The sequence below is a fragment of the Vicia villosa genome, linkage group LG1 (assembly GCF_029867415.1).
Source record: "Vicia villosa cultivar HV-30 ecotype Madison, WI linkage group LG1, Vvil1.0, whole genome shotgun sequence".
Classification (NCBI taxonomy): Eukaryota; Viridiplantae; Streptophyta; class Magnoliopsida; order Fabales; family Fabaceae; genus Vicia; species Vicia villosa.
The window spans coordinates 117,469,513-117,493,421 of record NC_081180.1 but is presented as its reverse complement, the minus strand read 5'-3'; the positions used below and the strand labels follow the sequence as shown (position 1 = coordinate 117,493,421).

Sequence of the window (23,909 nt, the reverse complement as noted above, 5' to 3'; positions counted from 1 at the left end):
ATGAGCATTACGGTATTGGAACATCGATTTAAGGACAACATTCTTTATTCTCAATTGATCGGCAACATGTCTCACCCCTGGTTGAACTATATTTTCCACGAGGCCAAACGAGGTGAAACTGTAGGTTCCGATAGTGCAAAATGTGGTTGTACTATTAATAAAATATATGGTCTCCTGTGTGCTTGTCTTATTGCTAAAAAGATGAAACTGGGTGATCCAATAAGAATGAACGAAGTTATCCCTCATCGAAAAAGACTTAGTTTTGATGATGAAGGTTGCATCGATGGAGAAAAATTGAATATCTCTATTTCTACCGAATTGAAATCGATGCAAGGGAGGTTTTCGAAGGCCGATGACAACATGAAAATCCACATCAAAGAACAATTGCGGAAGATTGGATATCTCGAAACAACCTACATGAAATCGCCTTCTCAACCGATAAAGACAAAGGGTGCTCTAAAGAAATTAAAGCCTACACCGAATGACAACTCGACTACACAGGCTCCTTCTTATTGTGAGCATGTTGATAAACTTTTTCCCGACTCACCGACTCCAAAATCTCAAAAAAGTTCGATCAAAGTAGCTCGCATAAGCAAACTGCCACCGACAACTATTCCACCAAAAATTCCATTAACCGAAGAGATGTCGATTTTTAAATACATCGAGGGGATCATCAATTTTGAGGGGACGGTAATTGTGGCTACCGGGCCATCTCAGATTTTCTTGGTAATGGAGAGGATAGTCATACGCTTGTCCGTCATCAACTTATCCAAGAGTTAAAGACGCATAAATACTCGTACACGCTGTTATATGGAAAGGAATCTAAATTTGAAGCGATTTACAAAGCTCTTATTCCTTGGTTGAACGGTTACGCACTGGTGTCAAAATGGACGAGATTCCCAAAAATGGGACATCTTATCGCATGTGCATATGATAGGGCGTGCATTGACTTGGCGTGATACGGGTTTTTCGAAAACCTTTTTCCCGCTCTGCACCGCACCACCTGTAAATCCAAATGATCGCATCATGTGTATTGGATGACTTGCAAAATCGAGTCATTTTGTATAAGTTTACTTGAAACCAGGATGCCTAATACCACCTACGTCACTAGAATGGTCGCTTCATCATAACACAGATGTCGAGACGTGGCCGAATCTTTTTGTTGATAGGAAGCACAAATTCGAAAGATTGAAGAACATCGAAAAGGAATCGAATGTAGAAAAGTAACAAATGAAACCACCAATAGATTTAGCCGGCGACAGTTCTTTTGATTTGTTTTGAATTTTGAAAGTGTAATATAAGCACTATTTAACATTGCAATATAATCATTTTTTGTCAATTCAAAATTCTAATGGAAGGTTAAATAGCTCCATAACTATTCTATTCTACAATATTATTGTGTTCTGCTAAAAAAAACTAACAGCGAAAGTTCCGTAGATGTTTCTACAGAAGGTTCTTAATTTGCAAATTTTGAGTTTTTTCCGTAGATATACCTACAGAAGTAAAATATCTAGGTTCTTTTCGTGGATATACCTACGGAAAGTTATGTGACAGAAAATAGACGGTCCATATTCACCTAGGTTTTCTATAAATTTAGGGTTTCTTATCTTGTATTTCACACAATCACAAAAATATCTCAATATGATATCAACATCCGTTGGTATGTCGCAAGTGTCTCCTACTCCTACGGCAAAACACCCGGGCGGACGTTCAAACACAACGGTTACACATCGCTCGATGATATCATTGGCGAAATCCATTATCGCCTACCTTACGGAGACAAACGAAAGGTTGTGAAGCTCGAGTATCGTTCACCTTTAGTTGAAAACGGATGGAGCATCATTTACAATAACTTTGAGCTCAAAAACCTAGAGGATGTTTTGGCGATGTGGCGAACATATTACGATTTCGAAGAGAAAATCTCGTTCGAGTTCGTAGCGACGGTACAAAGAACGGTCGAGTAAATCTAAAAGATCTGCAAACGTCCATCGGGCTTTTGAAATGTAATATTAATTTTTTGTTGAAATCATCAATGTAATACCGATTTTAATCTATGAATGTTGTTTTTATTGTTGCAATGTTATTTTTTTTAGTTTTTTGGATCTGATTTATTTTGTAGATATACATACTGATATTCCATAGACGCATCTGCCAAGCGTTTTCACGCTTAATAAAAAAAGGTACCTCAAGGGATATACCTCTGAAAAGAGAGAGAGATAATTTTAATTAGGTTTAATTGCAACTTTGGTCCTTCTATTTTATTTTTTTTCGATTTTGGTTCTTTCATTTTTAAAACTACAATTTTGGTCCCCTTCTGAAATTTCGGTTAAAAAAAGATAAAAATAGGGACTAATTTTACAAAAAAAAAAAAATAAGAGGACAAACATTGTACGGAAAACTTTAAAAAAAATTTAAAATAAAAGGATTAAAAAATAAAATAAAATAAAGAGACTAAAATTGTAATTAAACCTTTTAATTTAAAAATTAAAAGAGGTGGAATAAAAGTTTCCACTTCTAAAAAAAAACTATCGTCTTCCCAAAATCTCAACACCAGTTGTTGTTTCAATTCATCATTTCACAGATCAGAGTAAGAGAAACTGAATTGATTCGGCACATCAGAAGAAAAAGGTGTGAAAATGGGTGCAGATGAACCACAGCTCGACGACAAAGCAAAGAGAATGCGAGATCTGCTATCCAGTTTCTACTCTCCAGACCCTTCCATCTCTTCCAACTCCACCGGCATCACTTCCCCCAAACACGCTTCTATCGATGACATTAACTCCTCCGAATTCGATCCCGATCAATACATGAACATACTCGTAATCTATTCTCCCTCTTTCATAATTCATCTCTATAATTTGATTTCATTTTCATTAAATTGAATTGGTTAATTGATTCATTTGAAAGGTATATAAGTCGAATTTGGAAGGGTTACTTCAGCGACATGTTGAAATGGCAGCTGAAATTAAGAATCTTGATACTGATTTGCAAATGCTTGTTTACGAGAATTATAACAAGTTCATTAGCGCTACAGATACTATAAAGAGGTAGTTTGATCGCTATTTTTCTCTTGATTTGTTTAGAGTGTTTGTTGTGGTATGAAACTCTGACACCGGAAACACTACACCGATACTGACACACTGATACAAACACTTTTAGAGGTGTTGGTGCTACAGAATCATTATATTTTGCTTTTGTTGAATAGGATGAAAAGTAACATTTCAGGGATGGAGACTAATATGGAACAGCTTCTTGACAAGGTAAAAGTAGTTTTAGTTTTATAGTGTTCAATTTTGTTGTTGTTATTGTGTTCTTTTATTGAAAAGAAGCAAATGAAAAGAGGAAGATAAGGATTTGAATTTGATAGGAATCCGCTTTTTTTCCGTGGTGTAGATAATGTCTGTGCAGTCAAGGAGTGACAATGTGAACACTTCATTATTTGACAAAAGGGAGCATATTGAAAAACTTCATAGGACTTGCAATCTTCTTCGGAAAGTTCAGGTACTAAGCCAATTGTCCGTGTCGTTGTTCACTGAATAGTTAGGTTTCCACATATCAAACATGATGCAAATTGAGGTTTTGCAAAATGGATCTAACTATGAAAGATTTATTGTTTCAGTGTGTTCCCTTGTTGAATGATTCGTATATATCTTTATATGTGTGATAGCTTTATTTTCTTACAAGTGTTTATGTGATATGACTGACACACTTTTCACCCTGTCGAAGAGTAGTTTATATATGATCTTCCTGATAGACTTGGCAAGTGCATCAAGTCGGAGGCGTATGCAGATGCAGTTAGGTTTTACATTGGAGCAATGCCAATTTTTAAGGTTTCTTTTGCCTTTACATGGTTTCTAATTCATTCCCTTGATTACTTTTACACGGAACATATCATTCTTGGTCTCGGATGAAATATCTTGGTTATCTCTCCTTTTTGTCAGGCATATGGAGATTCATCGTTTCAGGACTGTAAGCAAGCATCTGAAGAAGCAATAGCTAATGTAATAAGAAACCTGCAGGTATAATTCTAGCATCTTGTCTGGAACTTTAGACATGGGCCAATCATCCAAATTCAAGCCAGGGGGAGATATGGATTATTTAGTTAAGTTATTAGTCTCCTATATTCTATCTATCTTGTGTCTAGAATAGCCATATCAGTTCATAACATGGTATGACACTCTTGATAGATATCCATATGCTATCTTATTTCGTTATCAAATTCATAGTAAAATTGGATAGGATTAACTTCTCTTGTCATTTGTTAAACCTTTCTATTATAGTTTTCCCAACATGGGCAAAACATATAAACAACGATGAAGCACTGACACGGGACATTGTGAAACACTAGTGCTATATATAGTACACTAAGCGGGTCCATCTCATAATGTAACCCTTATAGAAATAATTCCAAAATAAGAAGACAATATGTGTTTTAAAACTACTAGGGGTCATTTTACGACTATATGTTTCAATGAATGAAGTTTGTGTTTCATATATTTTAATTGATTTCAATTTTCGAATGTAATATAGGTTGACTTTTAAAAAAATATTTTATTCTTCAATTATAGAAGTGTCTGATCAAAAGAGTAGATATTGGCTCATTCTCTTGGTCCATCTCCAAGCATGGCAGTTTGGAGAGATGTCGTGCTTTATAGTATGAGAGTCAACTTTAAATCGATGTTATGCTGAAATGATGTAATTAGTTTATTAATGTTTTTGTGATTTGATTTCTTTTTCTTTCCCCCTCTCTAACCAGGGGAAGCTATTTTCAGATTCTGAATCAATACAAGTGAGAGCCGAGGCTGCAGTGCTCCTTAAGCAGTTGGATTTTCCGGTTTGTACAGTTTTTTTTATAAAATTTATGGAGTGTCATTGGTATTAGGTAGTATCTATTTTCTGAATGTTTACTTTTAAAGAACTTCCCTTATGATGTGAAATACTTCTTTTTATTGATCTGTATGGTGAATTTCGGGTCTTTCATGTCCTTCCTTTTAATAGAGGGAATGAACATTATTTTTTTAGGTGTTATTGATTGAGTTTATAATTATTTGATAGTTGGTTTTCTATTTGTTGGCAGGTGAACAATTTGAAGGCACAGTTACTTGAGAAATTAGAACAGTCCATTACAGACATTCAACTGAGCCCTGAGGAAATAAACATTGCTTCGGGAGACTTTTCTCCTTCAGCATCTCCTCACAAGGTAAGTAGTAGCAGAACAGTATACAGTATGTTTTTGTTTATTGTCCTTCTTCCTTGCCCCATTTCAATCAAGATAGTGATGATTCTGTGAAATAATAATAATATATGACTCTGATCTGAGCAATGTGGATGCCTATCTGAGGAGTTGGAGTACATCCTTATAGAAGATAGATTAATGCTGCACTCTATAAAAAGATGGTTTTTGTGAGAGGTTCATGTGATGTAATCGAATATTGCCGACTCGACAAATAACAGCAAATAAAATAGTATCACATATAGTATGAGAGACTTGCTATTCAAACACAACCAAATATCAATCCCAGACACTGTATGCCATCATGCAGAAAATGCTCATCAAATCTGTATGGGCACGATTCCAAGGTGCATGGAAAATATGAAAAAAATCCAACAACCATATGCGTTGTAGATGTCACTTTTGTGTTTAATAAGCATATCTCATAGTATGATGGTTGTTTCATTGTGTCTAATTATCTGCCACTAAATGGATTAATGGAATATTTATAATTATAGGATGACTATTCTGATTATATCCAAAATTCTTTTTTCTTTTCTTTCTAACTTATCCTAATTTACTTTCATTTGTACATATGTTTTATTTCATATCTGATATTACGAGACTGATAAATTAAAGTTGTTTCTCTTCCATTTCCTATCTTAGGCAACAACTCATGAATTTATGGAGGCAGTTCGTGCTCTTTTAGTCATATTTCCGGATTCAGAAAAGCAGTTAATCAAACTCGCTCAAGATTTGGTTACAAAGTTAGTATTTTTATCTACCATAGGCAGCCATTTTATCCACTGCTGGTAAAATTTGTATATTTTGCTCACTTTTTCAATGTTTGCTAGGAATTTTGTGATTGCAAAGGAATATGTAAAGACACGGATTCACCCAGCAGATCTACTCGGTGTTCTTCGTAAGGAATACAACTTTGCTGCTACTTTCCCAATTTCTAGACATATGCTTGGTGGCTTTTTAGTTTTACTTTTAGTCCCACATTAAGTAGACGTGCCACAATGATCTTTGAATCCCATCTCTGTTATATAATATGTAACTTTTGTTTAAATAGAGAACAATTGTATTTTTAGTCCATAGTCCAATTTAACTTCGGCAAATGATTTTTTAAGTAAAAACTAACACTTCTGTTTTAAATATTTTTATAAAATATCAAGCAATCTAGATTAGTTTCTTAGAGGCCTGAATGTTTTGAAAGTGGCTTGTACTTTCCATGAATGCACCACCATGTTCTCATGGATCATATGCATCCATTTGGTTTTGTTGTCTTTCTGGATGCCTTTATTGCAATGCGGTGTTTGTTTAACTGTGTCTTCGATGATTTATTAGGATCACAAAATATCATTCCCATCTTTTGCTTTTATATTTACATCCTGTATATTTTGTGATATATATGCGGCCTGACTATCATATCTTTAAATGATATTTACAGGAGTTGTTTGGAATGATGTACTTCTGATAGATGAAGTCTTGCCGGAAGCAACTCTCTCTAACCATTCTCTTCAGGTTATCCATTGATGTCATTGGCTCAAATTTGATTCTGGCCTAAGCTGTAGTTTTTCAATTCCACTTCCTGTTTTTCTCAGTAATAAATTTGAAGCCTATGTTAGAAAATAGATTTTCATCAATCAACCCTTAATATTTGTAGGCTGCAAGTGCTGTTGTTACGGTGTATGTTAGAAGTACATTTTCTCATCTTCTGGAAGACATCTCAGGTTTGTTCTAACTTCTATGACTCATTAAGAATGCTTCCAATCTTTAGTTTCAGCTCTAAGCTTGAAATACTTACCGTACCATATCGTAGGAGAATTATAAAGTGTCGAAACTGAAAAACTTTGCCCCAAGCTGACTGCCTGTTTTCTAAAATGACCAAATCACAAAATTGTGTTTATTATGTTGTCACCGGTTCTTGTTTGATGTCTAATATGTAGTCACGGCACATGATTGCTCGTGGAAAAATCTGTCAAATTTTTTGCATTTATTACTATGCTGAGTTGGCTTCTGTTTAACAGACTCCTTCTTACAAGTCCTGAAAAAGGATGGAGCAGAGCAGTACTCTCTTGAAGCTGTTCTTGATGCTAGTACAAAAGCAGTTCTGCAAGGAGGCATGAACATCTTGTTGGTGAGCACTTTTTATGCTCAGACTAGTCTAGTTGATTTAATACAAAAGCTTGATTTAATGTATACAAGCTTGCAATGCTATTGTGTAGAGTTTCTGTTATTTTTGTTTTATTGTGTTTCATCTACATTTTATCTCTCCCTTCAGGACTTCCGCAAAATTTTAGATGATGACTCTGGGATCTTAGTTAGACTAAGAGAGTTATTTGTTGATTTGGTTCAAGAAGGATTTCAAGATTTTTTTAGGCAACTTGAAGATCAGTTCCTCCTATTTTCGGGAAGAAATAATTCTTCAGCTATTCAAGTTCATGGTTTGGCGGCAGAGGGAGCTATTGTTGAAAAAGCTTTTCCTGGCCTTGTCCTAGTGCTGGCACAATTGTCTGCTTTTATTGAACAAACTGTCATCCCCAAAATCACTGAGGCAAGGGTCCACTTTATAGACTTGGATTTGATTTCTGAAATTAGATCAATTTGTGTGGTTATTTGTCCTTCTATTATCCGCACGAGTATTCCTTATAATTTTCCCTGTATCTTCAGGAAATAGCTGCTTCCTTTTCTGGTGGTAGTGTTAGAGGCTATGAATCTAGACCTGCATTTATTCCTGGAGAAATATGTAGAAAATTCCGCTCAGCTGGTGAAAAATTCCTGCACCTGGTACGCTTTCAAGTTCATATACTCTTTTCAATGGAATTGCAGTTCACGTGACAACTCTGTATATAGTCCTAGACTGTATTTGTTAGTAACCGAAGAAATTCAGAATCAATGAAATGAAAATAAAGGCTTAATTCATTATTAGATGGGTAGTTAATGGACAGTAGGGAAGACAATTTAGCTGTAAGTTCACCGGGTCCGTTTGATTAGACTTGATTAGACAGAACAGTACAAGATGAACCTTTTAGTTACTAGACAACTTTTTATCTTGTATGGTGTTATCTTTATGAATGCAAATCTTAATAAATGAGAGGGAGAGAAAGAAAGGATACAATGAGGAAGAGGAAGAGGAAGAGGGGAGAGAAGAGATGAGTGAGTGTGGAAGGGGAGAGAGAGATCAAAGATAATATTGAGTAGAAAATAAAAATGGTAGTTTAGATAGCTTGTACTTGGGACCAAAAGTTGTCCATTGGTTTAGTAAGAGACACATTAATATTTCATCCGATTCCCTTGCCTCCTATTTTGTCCAGTCTCATGCCTGGTTTCTAAATCAAACAGGGTACAATAAGAGTTGTCCTGACCCGTCTTTTATTTTTTAGCAAATCAAACGCACCCTTAAAGCACTTGTCTGGTTTTATTTTCAAAGAAACTAGCAAGCTTCAGTTCTGTTTTTTGTTTGTAGTGTTCTTCCTTGAATGCTTTGGTTTCGGATGATATTTAATCTCATTCTACTGTTTAAGCATCATTTACATATACTGTTTGATTCTTTTCAGTACATAAATATGAGAACTCAAAGGATTTCACTTATTCTGAAGAAGAGGTTTACAACACCTAATTGGCTTAAGGTCAGCCTGTTATATGCTTTTCATTAAAAAAAAAAATAGATTGGTATTATCTATGAAAGAGCAATCTAAAGATTATTACTTACTTTATACAGCATAAGGAGCCAAGAGAAGTGCACATGTTTGTTGATTTTTTTCTTCAAGAGGTTGGTATTTATGTGTTTTCATATCTACTGCGATGTTCTCTCTGCCATTTACTCTGAAGTCTTGAATATCTTCATTTAAAGATAGTATGATACTACCTCCATTCCTAATCAAATGTCGCATTTGCTGAAACTTTTTGTCTCTAATTACTTGTCGTTTTCAAAGTCCAATGCATCATTAAAAAATGATTAAGGGTATTATAGGAAAAAATAATAGTATTAAAAGTAACAAAATTGGTTGTCTTGGTACATGTAAAAAGTCAAAAAACATTATGTAAAAAGGAATGGAGGGAGTAGTATTTAATTGCAGTAAACTTGAGGAAAATTTTGACTATTCTATTTTCTGTTCCAGCTTGAAGCTATAGTTAATGAAGTGAAGCAGATTTTGCCTCAAGGCACACGTAAGCACCGCAGGACGGATAGTAATGGAAGTAGTGTTTCATCAAGGAGTAACCCCTTGCGGGAGGAGAAATTGGGTAGGTCAAATACTCAAAGGGCAAGGAGCCAGCTTCTGGAAACACATCTAGCAAAACTGTTTAAGCAAAAAGTTGAAATTTTCACAAAAATAGAATATACACAGGTATTGAGAGTGGCTATCAAATTGGTGATTTAAATATAGACATATTGATGATTTAAGTATAAGCAATTGGTTGCAAGCCATGATGTCCATGATGTCGCTTTTGCTGACAAACTGCAGGAGTCCGTTGTTACTACTGTAGTGAAACTCTGCCTGAAAAGTTTACAAGAATTTGTCCGTCTCCACACTTTTAACAGGAGTGGATTCCAACAAGTTCAACTGGATATCCTGTTCCTGAGGACCCCTTTTAGGGAAATAGTTGAAGATGAAGCCGCAGTCGATTTCTTGCTTGATGAGGTTTGGAGAAACAGTGTTCCCGTGGTTTTAACTTTTCCATAGGCTCTAGTTTCTCCTTGTCTTCTCCTATGCCTATTTGATTTTTTTTATTCTTTGAACACAGGTGATTGTTGCTACTGCTGAGCGGTGTCTCGATCCAATTCCATTGGAGCCTCCCATTCTGGACAAACTTATACAAGCAAAGTTGACTAAAACCAAGGAACAGAGTACAACAGTCTCTTCGTAAACATTATTTTGGACTTGAGGCTATGATGATATGGACATTTCATACATGCTAATGAGTACATATATACACGTTCAGTGTTGAGAATATTAAAAAGAGCTGAAGAGAAGGATGTTTTTATTGTACTCATCATCTCATGTAGAATTAGTGATGGCTTGGAAGTTGATTACTTGGTTCCTTTTCTGTTCAATTTGTAAATCTCTTGTAACTTTGTGTAACATAATGTCACAATGCATATTGTTAGTATTTTTTAAGTATGGAGTTCGAACCTTTAGTCGATTTAAAAATTTACTAACAATATATAGCGTAAAATTTCAAGATTAAAATACAATTTTGGTTCTTATAGTATTTCTATTTGAAATGTGATTTTAGTACGTACCTCTATTTTTAAATCTGGGTTTTTAATCTATCTGTTAGTTTTAGATTTTTTTTTCTCACTATCCAATTTATGGTTTTTTTTTGGATATATCATATTCATTAATGGTAAAATTACAGGAGATGATGTGACATTGTTGATTTGGATTTGAAGCAATGGAGTTTGAAAAAAATAAATGGAAATCTACAATATAAGAAAATAAGGTGCTCTGGAAAATACCCATTTGCCCCTTTGCTTTTTTATGCCTCCACGTGGATAGCTTCTTTTCATTTCTTTCCTGCTTACTAATGCTACTCTCTTTAAAACGTATCCGTGTCAAATCATTTTGCTACCTAAAATATGAAAAATCTCTCTTTCTCTGATTTCTTCGTCTTCCACCTTCCTCCCTCCTCCTCCCTCTAACACATGTTCGCCTTCCACCTTCCTCCCTCCGTCTCCCTCTAATATATTTTCTGCTTTCTTCCTCTTCATTTCCCCTTTTCTTCATCATCTTCTTCATTTCCCAAAACAAAATCGACACGGTTATCAGGTTTTTTTGGGTTTCTGTTTAAAGATACTGTTTAGATATTGTGGTTAGTGTTTTTGTGGTTTATATGATGATTTTGTGGTTTATATGATGATGTTGTGGTTAGGGTTTTTGTGATTGTGGTTGATATCATGATTTTGTGGTTAGGGTTTTGATGCTACAATTGACCAAATGGAGGTATGTTGTTCTTTTCATCTTTGTAACAAAAATATGAATAATGTTTTCACCAGTTGCTTTTAACATTCAGATCTATGGTGGCAACAACAGGTTACCGGCGATTAGTGTGGTGGTGGTGGTAGAAACGGGTTTCCGCCGACGAGTGTGGTGGTGGTGCTTGAGGTTTAAAATGAACAAATCAGAGACCTATTGACTACAGGACCAGCATAAAAAAAGGTATTCCTGGTTTTTTTTATATTCACTTTGTTAGATAGTTTGGTTTGGTAAAGCTTTGTCAAGCATGCTAGAAAGTTTTGGTAATCATCTCAATGATTGTTTTTTCTTATAATTTCTTTAATTTGTTATAAATTTCTTTAGATGGGATGTCTTTTCAGGAAGAAAACTGGAGGTGCCATGGAAGGACATATAAGAATTGGAGGTATCATAATGATGTTTTGTTGTGGTCGTAACGACTTCTCATCTGGAAGTTAAACCGACAATTTCTGTAACAATTGTGCGGAGTTCTGTTAGTGAATATGCGGTTCAGTTTGCGGTGTGGTAAGGATTTTATGTGGCTTGACTTGATGCTGTTTTGAAGTGCAAATTTGGATTGGTATTTATGGTAAGATGCTGTAGATTTTGGTGGGTTTGAAACTGTTAGTTGCGAGGTTTTATAGTTTGTTATGAAACTCTTATAGGTGGTTAGTGAAATAGTTAGAACACTCAGCAACAATAAGAGGTCTAATCAATTTACTTACTCTTGAAGTTTCCTGCAACCAATAAAACAAGAAAGAGGACACTCAGCAACATAAAGAGGTCTAATCAATCAACTTTGTACTGAGAATTCAGAATTTTAATTCATAGTTTTGAACAATTACAAAAATATTGACCCGATTTGCCTCTGTCAGGGGATTGTTCAAAATTGTTTACAATAAAATCATGCTATGATGCACTTGCTGATTGTTGATTTTCTGCAATTCCTCTTGATACAGGGCTGCAGAAGACGTAAACGCGTGTGTGAAAATTTTGAAGGTTCCTGCTATAGTTCATATTTTCGTTTGGAGATGCATCAACCATGGCTAATATATGGTAACCAAAATTAGGGCTCTTTGAGTAATACACCAATTCAAATGTAAGGTAATGCACACAAATGTTCCAAGCCTATTCTTATCCATGATTTATGGAGTTATAATAGTGCAACAAATCAAAATCTTTGGTTGAGATCTTTGACCATTTTGTTTATTTGAAAGGGGAGTTATGATACTGAAATGAATCAATGGTTGGAGTTATGTTCTCTAACAGTGATGCTTGGACATTATATTATATTAACTGTATTTCTTTAGTATTATATAGAGGTCGCCTTCATTCACTACTTGCCTTCTCACATCCAGATCATAGAGACCCCTGATTCAGAAATTTGCTCCGCTTTAAGTAGAGTCGTGGCGGTATTTGAAGAGGCAGCCCAAGAAGCCGGAACATCAAAGATAAAGGAAATCCAATAAAGCAGCAGTGATCCGGAAGTTATGGTGGATTCGTCTAAAGAAGAAGTAGATGCGACTCTATTAATCATACAAAGATGGGACACCGGAGAGACGAAGACTTCTCATTTGCAGGTATATGGTGGAATATAAGATAACTTTCTTACAACTATCATATATATAATCAATCATTTTTCTCTTCAGTTGTCTTAGAATGTCATTATATAACTTCCGGTACTCAAACATTTACGTGAAGAATATCGAGGACACTGTAAGTGATGAAGGACTGCAAGACCATTTTTGTGCATGCATCATTTTCTACTAAAGTTATGCGAGATTACGAATAGATTAGCAAAGGATATGGCTTTGTATGCTTTTCCACTCTCAAGGAAGCAAATAAAGATGTGAACACGTTTCATGGTAAGTGAGTTAAGTTGTTGATGCTATGTGTTCCTACATGATACATGTTTTAAAGTAGTTAAGTTGCATGGTGGTGATATGAACGAATGTGAGGGATTTACTAAATATTATACTTAGTAGGTTCTGAGTTATTGCTAAATGCCATTGAAATTGTGAAGCATAAGTTGAATGCTATGAGGGCTATCTGAAGATACAGTGGAGGAGGCTGATGTTCAATTAGCCAATAGATAGGTGCACATATGTGAGGAGGATGATTTAGTAGGATTTCAGACATGTTTCCCTTAAAATTTATTTATAGCATCGCATGTCATTTTTAACTCAACACCTGCAATATGTATTTAACATTTTGAACCAAGTATGCTAAATTGCTATTAGGTACTTGAAGCATTTGTTTCAATTAGCCAATAGATAGGTACACATATTCCGTTTTCTGACTTGGGTATTGTGGTATTTGCTCAATTTTATTTGGTAGGTGCGGTTGGAAGAAATCATGAAGTTGACAGTAATTTGTGCGGCCTGTAATATGTTGCACTTATGAAGAGCAATAGCCTTTTGGTTCTCTGCATGTTGTCATTTACATCTTGAATACATACTTCTTTCTTATGCCTGTATTTAGAAAGGTATTATATAATATGGACTAATGTACAAAGCTATTTATCATGTCTCTTTGTTCTATCTAGACTGATTGCTGAATAAAATTTGGCTTATATATGATATGTTGATGAATTTCTGGTGAATGTTATTATATATGGATTGTAGGTGCTATACGGTATAAGGTAGATTGTATAAGTAGTTTGAGAACTATATAAAAAATATAAATAAATGTACCTTAATTTTTTCCTGTGGTGATATTTTTTTGTTATCTAAATCAATTTGTTTTCTAAAATTTAAGCATTTTATAGTGGTGCTGAAGTTTCCTTTGGTGGAGTTTGTGTCCACTATCAGTATGTATTTTGTAACTGCTAGCACCTCTTGTGCATTCCTTTTCTTTTTAATTGCTCTTTCAAAAGACCTTTGCTCTATGAAAAATTCCACATGATTGATTGGTTAAAAAAAGCAAGGGATTCTAGCTCCCAGTTGGAAATTATAGGATTAAAATTGTTGAGAATTTCTTCACCCACCTCCCAACCTTCTTGGCCACCTCCGGTGAATTTACCACAATACCCCTTGTTTCAGAAGTTCATTTCCGAAACTGTACTTTTTTTCTTGAAAAAGGTGTTTTCGGAAATGAACTTCCGAAAACGTGTTTTTTTTAATATAAAATATTGATTTCGGAGATTCATCTCCGAAATAAAGTGACTTTTTCAGAAAATGTGGTGTTTCGGAAGTTCATCTCCGAACGCACCCCCCTGGGGAATTCGGAAATGAACTTCCGAAAATATGTCTGGACAGAATAAAATGAAAAACAACAACAATTCGCTTTATTTAATCGGGTGAAGATTACAACGATAATATTACATAAAATTTAAGTTACATATTGTTGAACACGGGTAGGTGGGGATGAGAGAGTGGTGGGGAGAAAAAAAGACTTCCAACGAAAATTAAAGTTTCAATTCGCTTTATTTAATCGGGTGAAGATTACAACGATAATATTATCATCTTAGTTTTTGGAAGTGGTAACCCGGGCCGGAACATATGACGGAGGAGGTGGATGTCCGGAGGAAGAAGAACCGGAGGTACGTCCACCGCGACACAAAGGAGCCAATCAATGTAAGCTATAGTTTATCATTATCATCAGGGGACGTCATTACAAAAAATTGGGAAAAAAATCTTATTATTTTTAATCTTGATTTTTTAGAAATGACGTCCCCAGATGATAATGATAAACTATAGCTTACATTGATTGGCTCATTTGTCTCGCGGTGGACGTACCTCCGGTTCTTCTTCCTCCGGACATCCACCTCCTCCGTCATATGTTCTAGCCCCGGTTACCACTTCCAAAAACTAAGATGATAAATCCAATACAAAAACATTATTCGATACAATCCGAAATCAGAACAAAACAAGACACGTCAAACAAAACAAAAACATGTTATTCTGCCCGACGAGCGTTACAAAATACACATCAAACAAAAAAAAACACGTTATTCTTCCCGACGAGCGAACTCCTCCGAATGAAGATAATTATACCAATCCTCATCCCACTCAGTCTCAGAACCATCAGCGTTGATCACGACTCTCACGCCTGAAGACTGAGCTTGAGCATCCGGGCCCCGGGCCCCCTGGGAACGAGAAGTAGAGTCGGTCGAAACCTTCTTCTTCTCCTTCACCTCCTTCACCTCCTTCACCTCTTTCACCTCTTTCTTTGAAGAATCCTTTCTTCCCTTAGCGCCCTCTCTAGAAGACATGTTCCTGTAAACAATTGAAATCGATTAATATGCGCAAAATAAAAAACAAAAAAATTTGAACTTCTGATATATTTCGGAAGTTCATTTCCGAAAACTGGGATGGAGGTGTTTTCGGAAATGAACTTCCGAAACACCCCTGCGATGCAAATTCCTGCAACTTCCATGGCAGACCCCTAAATCAACCTTCAAACCAAATCAAAATGCTTCTAAACAACCTAAATACTACTAACAACCTAGCCATATATCATTTATGCAATTAAAACCCTAAATAACATGCATTTGAATAATAGATCTAAAAATTTCAAAACTTACAAAGTGTTAGGATTGAGGGCTTTTGAATGTTGTTTAGCAGTGTGATTGGAGCCTTGATGCAGCTTTGGAATTCTGTTTGCACAAATTTTCGCCTCTGCCACTTTTTGTTTTGATTTAGGGTAAATGATTGGGGGAGGGGGAGTGTTTTGATAAATCTGCAGAAATCGCAGTATTTCGGAAGTGAACTTCCGAGATAATTGTTTCGGAAATGAACTTCCGAAGTAAGTCAATTTTTTTAAAAAAACACGCTTTCGGAAATGAACTTCCGAAGCAGGGGTAGTTTTGGTTTTTCGCAGGAGGTGACCACCCATAGGGAGGTGGGTAAAGAAATTTTCAAATTGTTAGCCTCTGGGCTCTCTTTTGTTTTTCCCGGGTAGAAAGTGCACCTGCTGATGGGATGATATATATTTTTTTGTAAAGCACCAATTTATTACCGCATCTATTTTTTTGTATAGCACCAATGTATATAAAATTAACTATTAGTAATTTATTTTTTATTGATTTTTATAATTTTTATTTTCAAATTATATTTATATTTGTTATCACCACAATTTTTAACAATAAAATATATTGTTAATTTAAATATTTTATATACCAAAAAATTATAGGTACATGCAAATTTTCTCTTTTAAAAGTAATAAACTCTTTTGATTCATTAATATTCATTTTTTTTCTTTTCATTCTTATTACATTTAGGAAACAAACAACAAGTATCCGTGCGAACGCATCAGTACCGTGCGAAGTGCGAACCCACAGGTTACTAGGTCAAAATCTGTGTGAACGCACGGTTAATATATTTTTTTGTACAGTTAAATAAAATAACAATAAATATATTTAAAACACAATAATTTTAAAGATAATACATGAATAATTGAAATATGTATTATTGATGTATTTCTTTAGAAATTGGAAAATTGATACAATTTTTTGTATTTTAAAAATATGTTTTTTATTTAATATTTATTTTTAATTAATTTATATATTTATCTTTAACTTTTTTTATTTTCTATTTTCTATTTTTTTCTATTTTACAATTAAATTAAAATATTTCTATTTTATATAAATTTTAAAACTAAACTGATGACATTCTATATTTATTTTAATTTGTTGATAAACAAAAATAAGACTTCTGACAAAAATTATTATCACGAAGAGAATATGAAATAATAATTTGTTTATCTATGATTACATATATTTAAAAATGATGATTACGATGTTGAAAATAGTATTTTATTAAGATGATAATTTTTATTTTTTTATAACAACAAATTAAAATAGCTATAACGAAAACATGAAATGACTGTTCAAAATATTGAATATTAACGAGACTGTCAAATTACTGATCAAATTATTGAACATTAATGGGAATATGAAATTATTGACTAAAATATTTAATTATTACTTTTTTTCACGAGTACTAGATATTTTTCTGTACATTTAATTATTTTTTTCGCGGATACCAGATATTTTTATATACATTTAATTATTATTTTTCATGGTACTAGACATTTTTTTATTAAAAAAATGTAAATCTGAAATAAATGCGCGTCCCGTTAAATACGTATTTTTTATGTGAGTTATCCTAAATTATGTTTCTATTGATTTTTAACTAATTTTAATTTTAAATATTTATTCATCTCATTTATTAAACTTAATATTTTCAACTAATTTTAAATTTATATCATTATCTTTTGAACATTTATTTTGTTTTGCTTTTCCACAATAAAACATATATCTTATCGATGTTGCATGAAATACTTCTCGATCTTAGAAGATATACACAATTTATCTGGTATATCCGGTTCAGGCCAAACCAGTACCTGTGCGGAGATAGCAAAATTATAAACCCTACATAATTTTGAATAATATATATTTTATAATACCAATTATACATCTGAAATGAATGAATGTGCGTCCCATACCAGAACCCGTGCACACGCACGGGTTAGTTACTAGTTTCTTAATAAACTCAATGCAATACTGCCACACCACGTGGAAATACAATAATGCCCCTAAATACACGCCTAAAAACATACAACTAAAGTTGAAATTGAAACACACCTCAATTTTGTCGTTATGTTGCATTTCCGTATTATAATGAAGCAGAAGCAGAAAAATTAGAAAGATGTAGGTTGACAAAATAAAAATTTCATTGATAACATAAGAAAAAGCATTATATAGGTGATGTTAGCATAGATCAAACATTACAGTTCAATATTCAGGTGGACGTTGCAACATCTTCATAATATCTTTGATCGATCTCAAAATCGTCGCATCCATCTTGATTGGAACTTTTGTTTCTAAACGAAAAAAGTATTCCACATAACCCTTAAATTTGCACCCGTCTTCAGCTCAAAGTTGTCAAACTCAATTTTCCCATTGTTGTCAACAAACGACGAACGATACTTGATCTTCACAATTTTTTGATTGTTGCTGTATGGTAGGAGATTCTGCAGTATGTATTTTAGATCTTCAAGAGGAGTGTACTCGTTGATCTTAAATTCAACCGAGGGCTTCACACCGTTAAAGTAGACATTTGCGACATGCCAAATGATGTTCATTCTAGTGTAATATGTTTTGGTATGAAACAATGAGACAAGTGCCCCATATTTGTAGTAGTTGTAGATAATTATGGACATTAGAAATTCTATCTTGTACCATGGAATATTCCGAAAATGCATCTTCGGTACCTCCCTGTTATCTTAATCCGCATATATATTTTCGGAACCTCACATAACAAAATGAAATTATGTTCCAGACAGAAACATAACATGTAATAAAGTCATAATTTTTTGGTAACATTAATACAAGATTACATATAATAAATTGATAAAGAAAAACTAAAATGAACTGAAAGACTTATCGCCGGCTAAATATATAACTATGAGTGGTATCCTTTTTTATTTTTATTTATTTGATTCTCTTTCAATCTCACTCAATTTGGTGAACTTTTGCATCCTTTCAACAAAATGGTCCGACCAAGTCTCGACTTTGGCTGTTGAATGAGCTATCGACTATGGCGGTGTAAGTGGTATAGGGCATCTCAGTTTCAAATAAACTTGAACAAAATACCGCAGATTTGAAACTCACCTAACATACATAATACGATCATTTGGATTTTGAGATGGGGCAGTGCACAGTGAATTTGAAACCCACCCAATACACACTCTATCTTACACAATTGCTATGAGATGACTCATTTCAAAGAAGCACATCCATTTATCCTCTAGTACAGGTCCACTAATGCAAGGAACAAGAGAGTGATAAATTACTTCAAAATTATCTTTTTTCCCGTATAGTCATGTGTATGATTCTTTATGGCCCCTCAACTCTTGGATAAGTTGTTGGCGAACAAGTGTATGATCCTCTTCTCCTTTACCGAGCAAACTAGAAACTGCTCAAAATCCGCAGTTACCGTCTCCCTTTACATTGAAGATACGTTCAATGTATTTGTGCATAAAAATTGGCATCTCGTTAATGAATGGCATTTTTGGTGGAGACGGTGAATGAGGTGGTTTGCTAATGTGAGTTCCTTTGAAAACACTTTTTTTTTTTTGAGATTTCAGAGTTGGTGAATTCGAAAAGGTTTGCCAACATGTTCAAAATATGAAGGAGACTGAATTGTTGAATGGTCACTCGGTATAGGTTTGACCTTCTTATGAGCACCTTTTGTTTTTACCGATTTAGAGGGTGATTTCTAGTCTGTGGTTTCCGGATAAGAAATCTTCTTCAATTGCTCTTTGATGTGGAGTTTCATATTGTCATCGAATTTCATAAATCTCTGTTGTATCGCTTCTTATTCAGTCAAGATAGAGATATTCGATTTACCATCTTTCATGACACCACCATCATCATCAAACCCAAGCTTTTTCCAATGAGTTCAAACTCCATCCATTCATATCGGGCTATCAAGTTTCACCTACTTAGATATAAGACAAGCACATGGGAGACCATAGATTTTCATAAGTCTGAAATCACATTTTGAGCTATCAGAATCTACATTATCAACTCGTTTGGATTTGTAAAAAATATTAATTCAAACCTGTTCGAGATTTGTTTACGACCAATTGAGAATAAAGATTATTGTGTTTGAATATGTGTTTCAACACTGTGATGCTAGGACCAAATGATATTTGTATCTTGTTATGCTGATTTTGGATCATTTGGCTCACATAGTCCCAATCTCTACAAAAATCACCATTACTATTTCCCAATCAATTCATTAGAGTAGCATGAGCAGACTCAACCCGGTTTGTGTTGTATTTCTAAGGTGTCTAACCTGATCGGTCTAGTACATACAATCTTCTCCTTCACCTGATTCAAAATTGTACTTTCAACATATTTCAATAAATCTGGATATTTCTCACACACTTTCCATAAATGTATAACACCATCGACATATAACTCTTTTGTAGAAGAATTGATCATAACATTCCATGCATCCATTTTTTCCACTATGACACATGCCTTGCCATTTTTCCATCTTCACCCTCTATCTCTTTCGTCCCTACCGCGTATTTAACCTGAATTCTCACATTTTTTGTTATATGATACCTACAAAGTAATGCATAAGAAGTAGGAAATACATTTGCAATTGAATTCATCAAAGAGGTATCGTGGTCGGTAACAATTATTTTCAACATGTCTTCTTGGTCCTACAACATTGTCCAACACACCTCTAAAGCCCAAATAACATTATCCTTTTTTTCCCTCTCTCTAGAAATGTAAACCCGACTAAAAAAGTCTTTTTAGTAGAGGTAGCACCAAAAATTTCTAATAATGAAAGTATGTACTTGTTTGTCTTATATGTTGAATCAATGATGAGCACAGTAGAAAACATATTGAACAATTTTATGGAATCAAGATGAGTCTAAAATATATCTCTAACGGTTACCCCTTCTTCTCACTTTCAGTACCTAGATACATAACTGTTATCATCTAAAAGTTTCAAGAGGTGTTGCATTTTAGTTTTATCCCCATCAATGCCTTGTTAGTTTGGTACCGAATATTGTACACTTGTATGATATTTGCGATATTTCCGGGTCTTTTACTTTTCAAAGTTGCAAGTATGATTTTGATTGCACCAAATTCAATGTCATGTCTGAAACACATTCCTTCTCTTCCGACATGAGGCGACTTGCAATTAGATGACCGACTAGATCTTCACACAAATCATGGTTATGTAAACCACATATCACATTAAATCTCTATTTGTTATTTGTTAATAAATAAACATGCAACTTAAAGAAACACTCACATTTTCTTGAACGAGTGTCATCTCATTTGAAATTCTAGATAAAAGGTCTATATTTCCCACTTCTTTCGCATGTCAATGTCATAAATGCACCTCTTTTATCCGAACCATTATCGAACCTTCCGATTACAACATCAAACCTCAGTTTGGATACCTTAGTACGAATCCATTGAAGCATGTGATCACAAAATTCAAACTCTTATTTTTAAATTGATTGCCAACACCTATCTCCTTTAGAACAACACATTTGGCATCCGGAGACACAATAGGTTTCTGAGAAATATTAGGGTGCACCATATCTAATGAAAATAATAACATACAATACTAAAAAACACCTAATATTAAAAATAGACTGTTGGAAAATAAGACTTACATGATTCAGAAATCCATTTATGGAGGAGTTCATACTGAATCCGAAAATATATTTTCGGATTAAACATAAGTTTTTCAGTTACAAAACAAGATTAATGTGGGTAATGAGGCTTGAAATAAATGAAGTTTATCTTGAATTCCATCTTTCTATGCTCCTTTTGATGTGGTGAAACATAAGAATGAAGTTTTGGAGTAAAAATCTTGATTTAGAATGGAAGGGTTGTTGAAAAGGATTTTTAGAAACAAATGAGTATGGGGTTTGATCATGCAGGTGACTATTTTTAACAAATTCACATTTTATAATTCTGAAGATGCATCTCTGAAAAAACATGACATGCAGAGGTGACATATTTTCAAATTCCCGCTTCAAAATTTCATAAATACATTTTCATAAACTTTACTGGGATGCTTACACAAAAATACGTTGAAGCCTTTTGTCCGAAGATACATCTCCGGAACTTTATTTTGTTTGGCAATATGGTGACACTGATTTTGTGTGTTATTGACTTATGCAAATTATGCGTATGAAAATACATCTACGGAAACTGATGGACATTTTTAAATTTCTATAGGTTTCTTTTCCACCCCATAGGATGGGATAATAAATTTCTAAATAAATTTACATTGGACCAATGTAATATAAAAATAGAAGCTTGTAACAAGGTTTTTATCGAAATTAGTATTTGTTTTATTATTGAATGCATTTTTCACATTATTAATGAAATGACACATCATAAAAATAAGCTTCAAATATGATTCCGAAAATACTTGAATCTTGTGATAATGTGGATTAAAATATAAGTTAAAATGTGATTAAACGTGCATTTAAGTCAAACTTAAACAAATTGCTTTATTTATAACAATAAATTCAATAAATAGTTGAATTATGTTATGAATAATGAATATTTTTTCTCAATAATTTTTTTATTTGTAATAATTTGTATTGATTATATTGTTTGATATGATGTCTTGTAAATATGATGATCTCATTGTGTAATGTTACACTTGTACAAAATATAATGCAAAACTTTTCATGTTTCTCTTTAAACTTTGTTCCTCTTTTTCTTTATTTTATTACAAATTATCACCACGAAATTCTACCATATGAATGTTTACTACTTGTATAAGAAGTGATACAAATAATTTGATAATGAAACTCTATTTAACGGAGGTAATATTTATTCTTTCATTTACTCGAAACTCTAAGATTTAGAAAGTAACATTATTTTTGGGCAAAATACCCTTTTTGGTCCCTTAACTATACCCCAAGGTTCATTCTAGTCCCTTAGTGTCAAAGTGGTCCTTTAATTGTTCAAAAAGGACCATGTTTGTCCTTTCTGTCAGCTCCGTTAGTCAAAGTCTGTTAAAAGTCTACGTGGCAGTGACACATGGATTTGACCAAGTACTGTGACAGATTAAGCGTCGGAAAAACGGACGCTAAAGCTGTTTCTGGATTTTAATTATTTTTGTTCATCTTCTTCCCCAATTTTGTCCTTAAAAAAATCTAGAAATTTAATGATAACAACAAAAACCCAGAATCTCTCAAATCTCAGCTTCATATATATTTAATTCAGAAACATGAAATTCAAATTAACTACAAACATGAAATTAGTAAAAAGAAATATTAAAGACAAAATCAAAAAGGGGATTAGGGTTTCTGTGAACACAAGTTCTTTGAAAACTCAGACTCCCTCTCACTTTCAGACTCAATGAAACAACAATGACACCCACAATCCCTCCTTTACTTGTCGCTCCTTTTCTTCTTTGCTCCTCTTCTCCGATTCCATTCTCTGCTTCTCATCTTCACTTTCGTTCTCATGATACTCTCTCTCAAACTCTCTATTTCCACGACTGAAGGATCCAACATCTAGGTTGTGTTGTTGTTCTGATTTAGCATGAATGGTTTGCAGATTATGGTGTTGTTGAACGATTGTTGTTGAATCGGTGCAGATCGTGGAAGTGATGAACATCTTGTGGTTCAGTTGCGTTTGAAGATGTTGTACTGATTGTTTCTGAAATTTGTTGCTGGTTCAGTTGCGACTTTGTTGTTGTTACACGATGAAGAAGGTGGCACGAAATCGGTGATGAAGTTGAAGTTTGACGGTGACACTGACTTGGTGAGATCTCTCTGAGTCTTCTTTTACTATGATATTTTGTGATTCTGGGATTCCTTTCTTCTTTGTGATAGTTTGATGGTATCCTTAAATTTCTGGATTTTTTTAAGGATAAATTTGAGGAAGAAGATGAACAAAAATAATTAAAATCCAGAAACAGCTTTAGTGTCAGTTTTTCCGACGCTAAATCCGTCACAGTACTTGGTCAGATCCACATGTCACTGCCACGTAGACTTTTAACAGACTTTGACTAATGGAGTTGACAGAAAGGACAAACGGGGGTCCTTTTTGAACAATTAAAGGACCACTTTGACACTTTTTAGAGACAAGAGACCAAAATGGACCTTGGGGTATAGTTAATGGACCAAAAAGAGTATTTTGCCTTATTTTTTTTGTTTCATAATGTGTGTGTGTATATATATATATATATATATATATATATATATATATATATATATATATATATATA

General features: G+C 33.9%; 1 protein-coding gene across 1 annotated transcript; it reads left to right on the top strand.

The window, feature by feature from the left end:
- The first annotated feature begins 2,498 nt into the window (after positions 1–2,498).
- On the top strand, positions 2,499–10,345 carry LOC131643956 (vacuolar protein sorting-associated protein 51 homolog). Its single transcript, XM_058914330.1, has 20 exons — positions 2,499–2,819; positions 2,908–3,047; positions 3,206–3,260; positions 3,394–3,501; positions 3,732–3,830; positions 3,942–4,019; positions 4,757–4,834; positions 5,078–5,200; positions 5,879–5,979; positions 6,067–6,134; positions 6,666–6,739; positions 6,882–6,948; positions 7,246–7,355; positions 7,500–7,772; positions 7,889–8,005; positions 8,776–8,847; positions 8,940–8,990; positions 9,340–9,567; positions 9,685–9,861; positions 9,965–10,345. The coding sequence occupies exons 1-20, from the start codon at positions 2,637–2,639 to the stop codon at positions 10,085–10,087; spliced, it is 2,325 nt and encodes a 774-aa protein (XP_058770313.1). The 5' UTR covers positions 2,499–2,636; the 3' UTR covers positions 10,088–10,345.
- Positions 10,346–23,909: the final 13,564 nt, after the last annotated feature.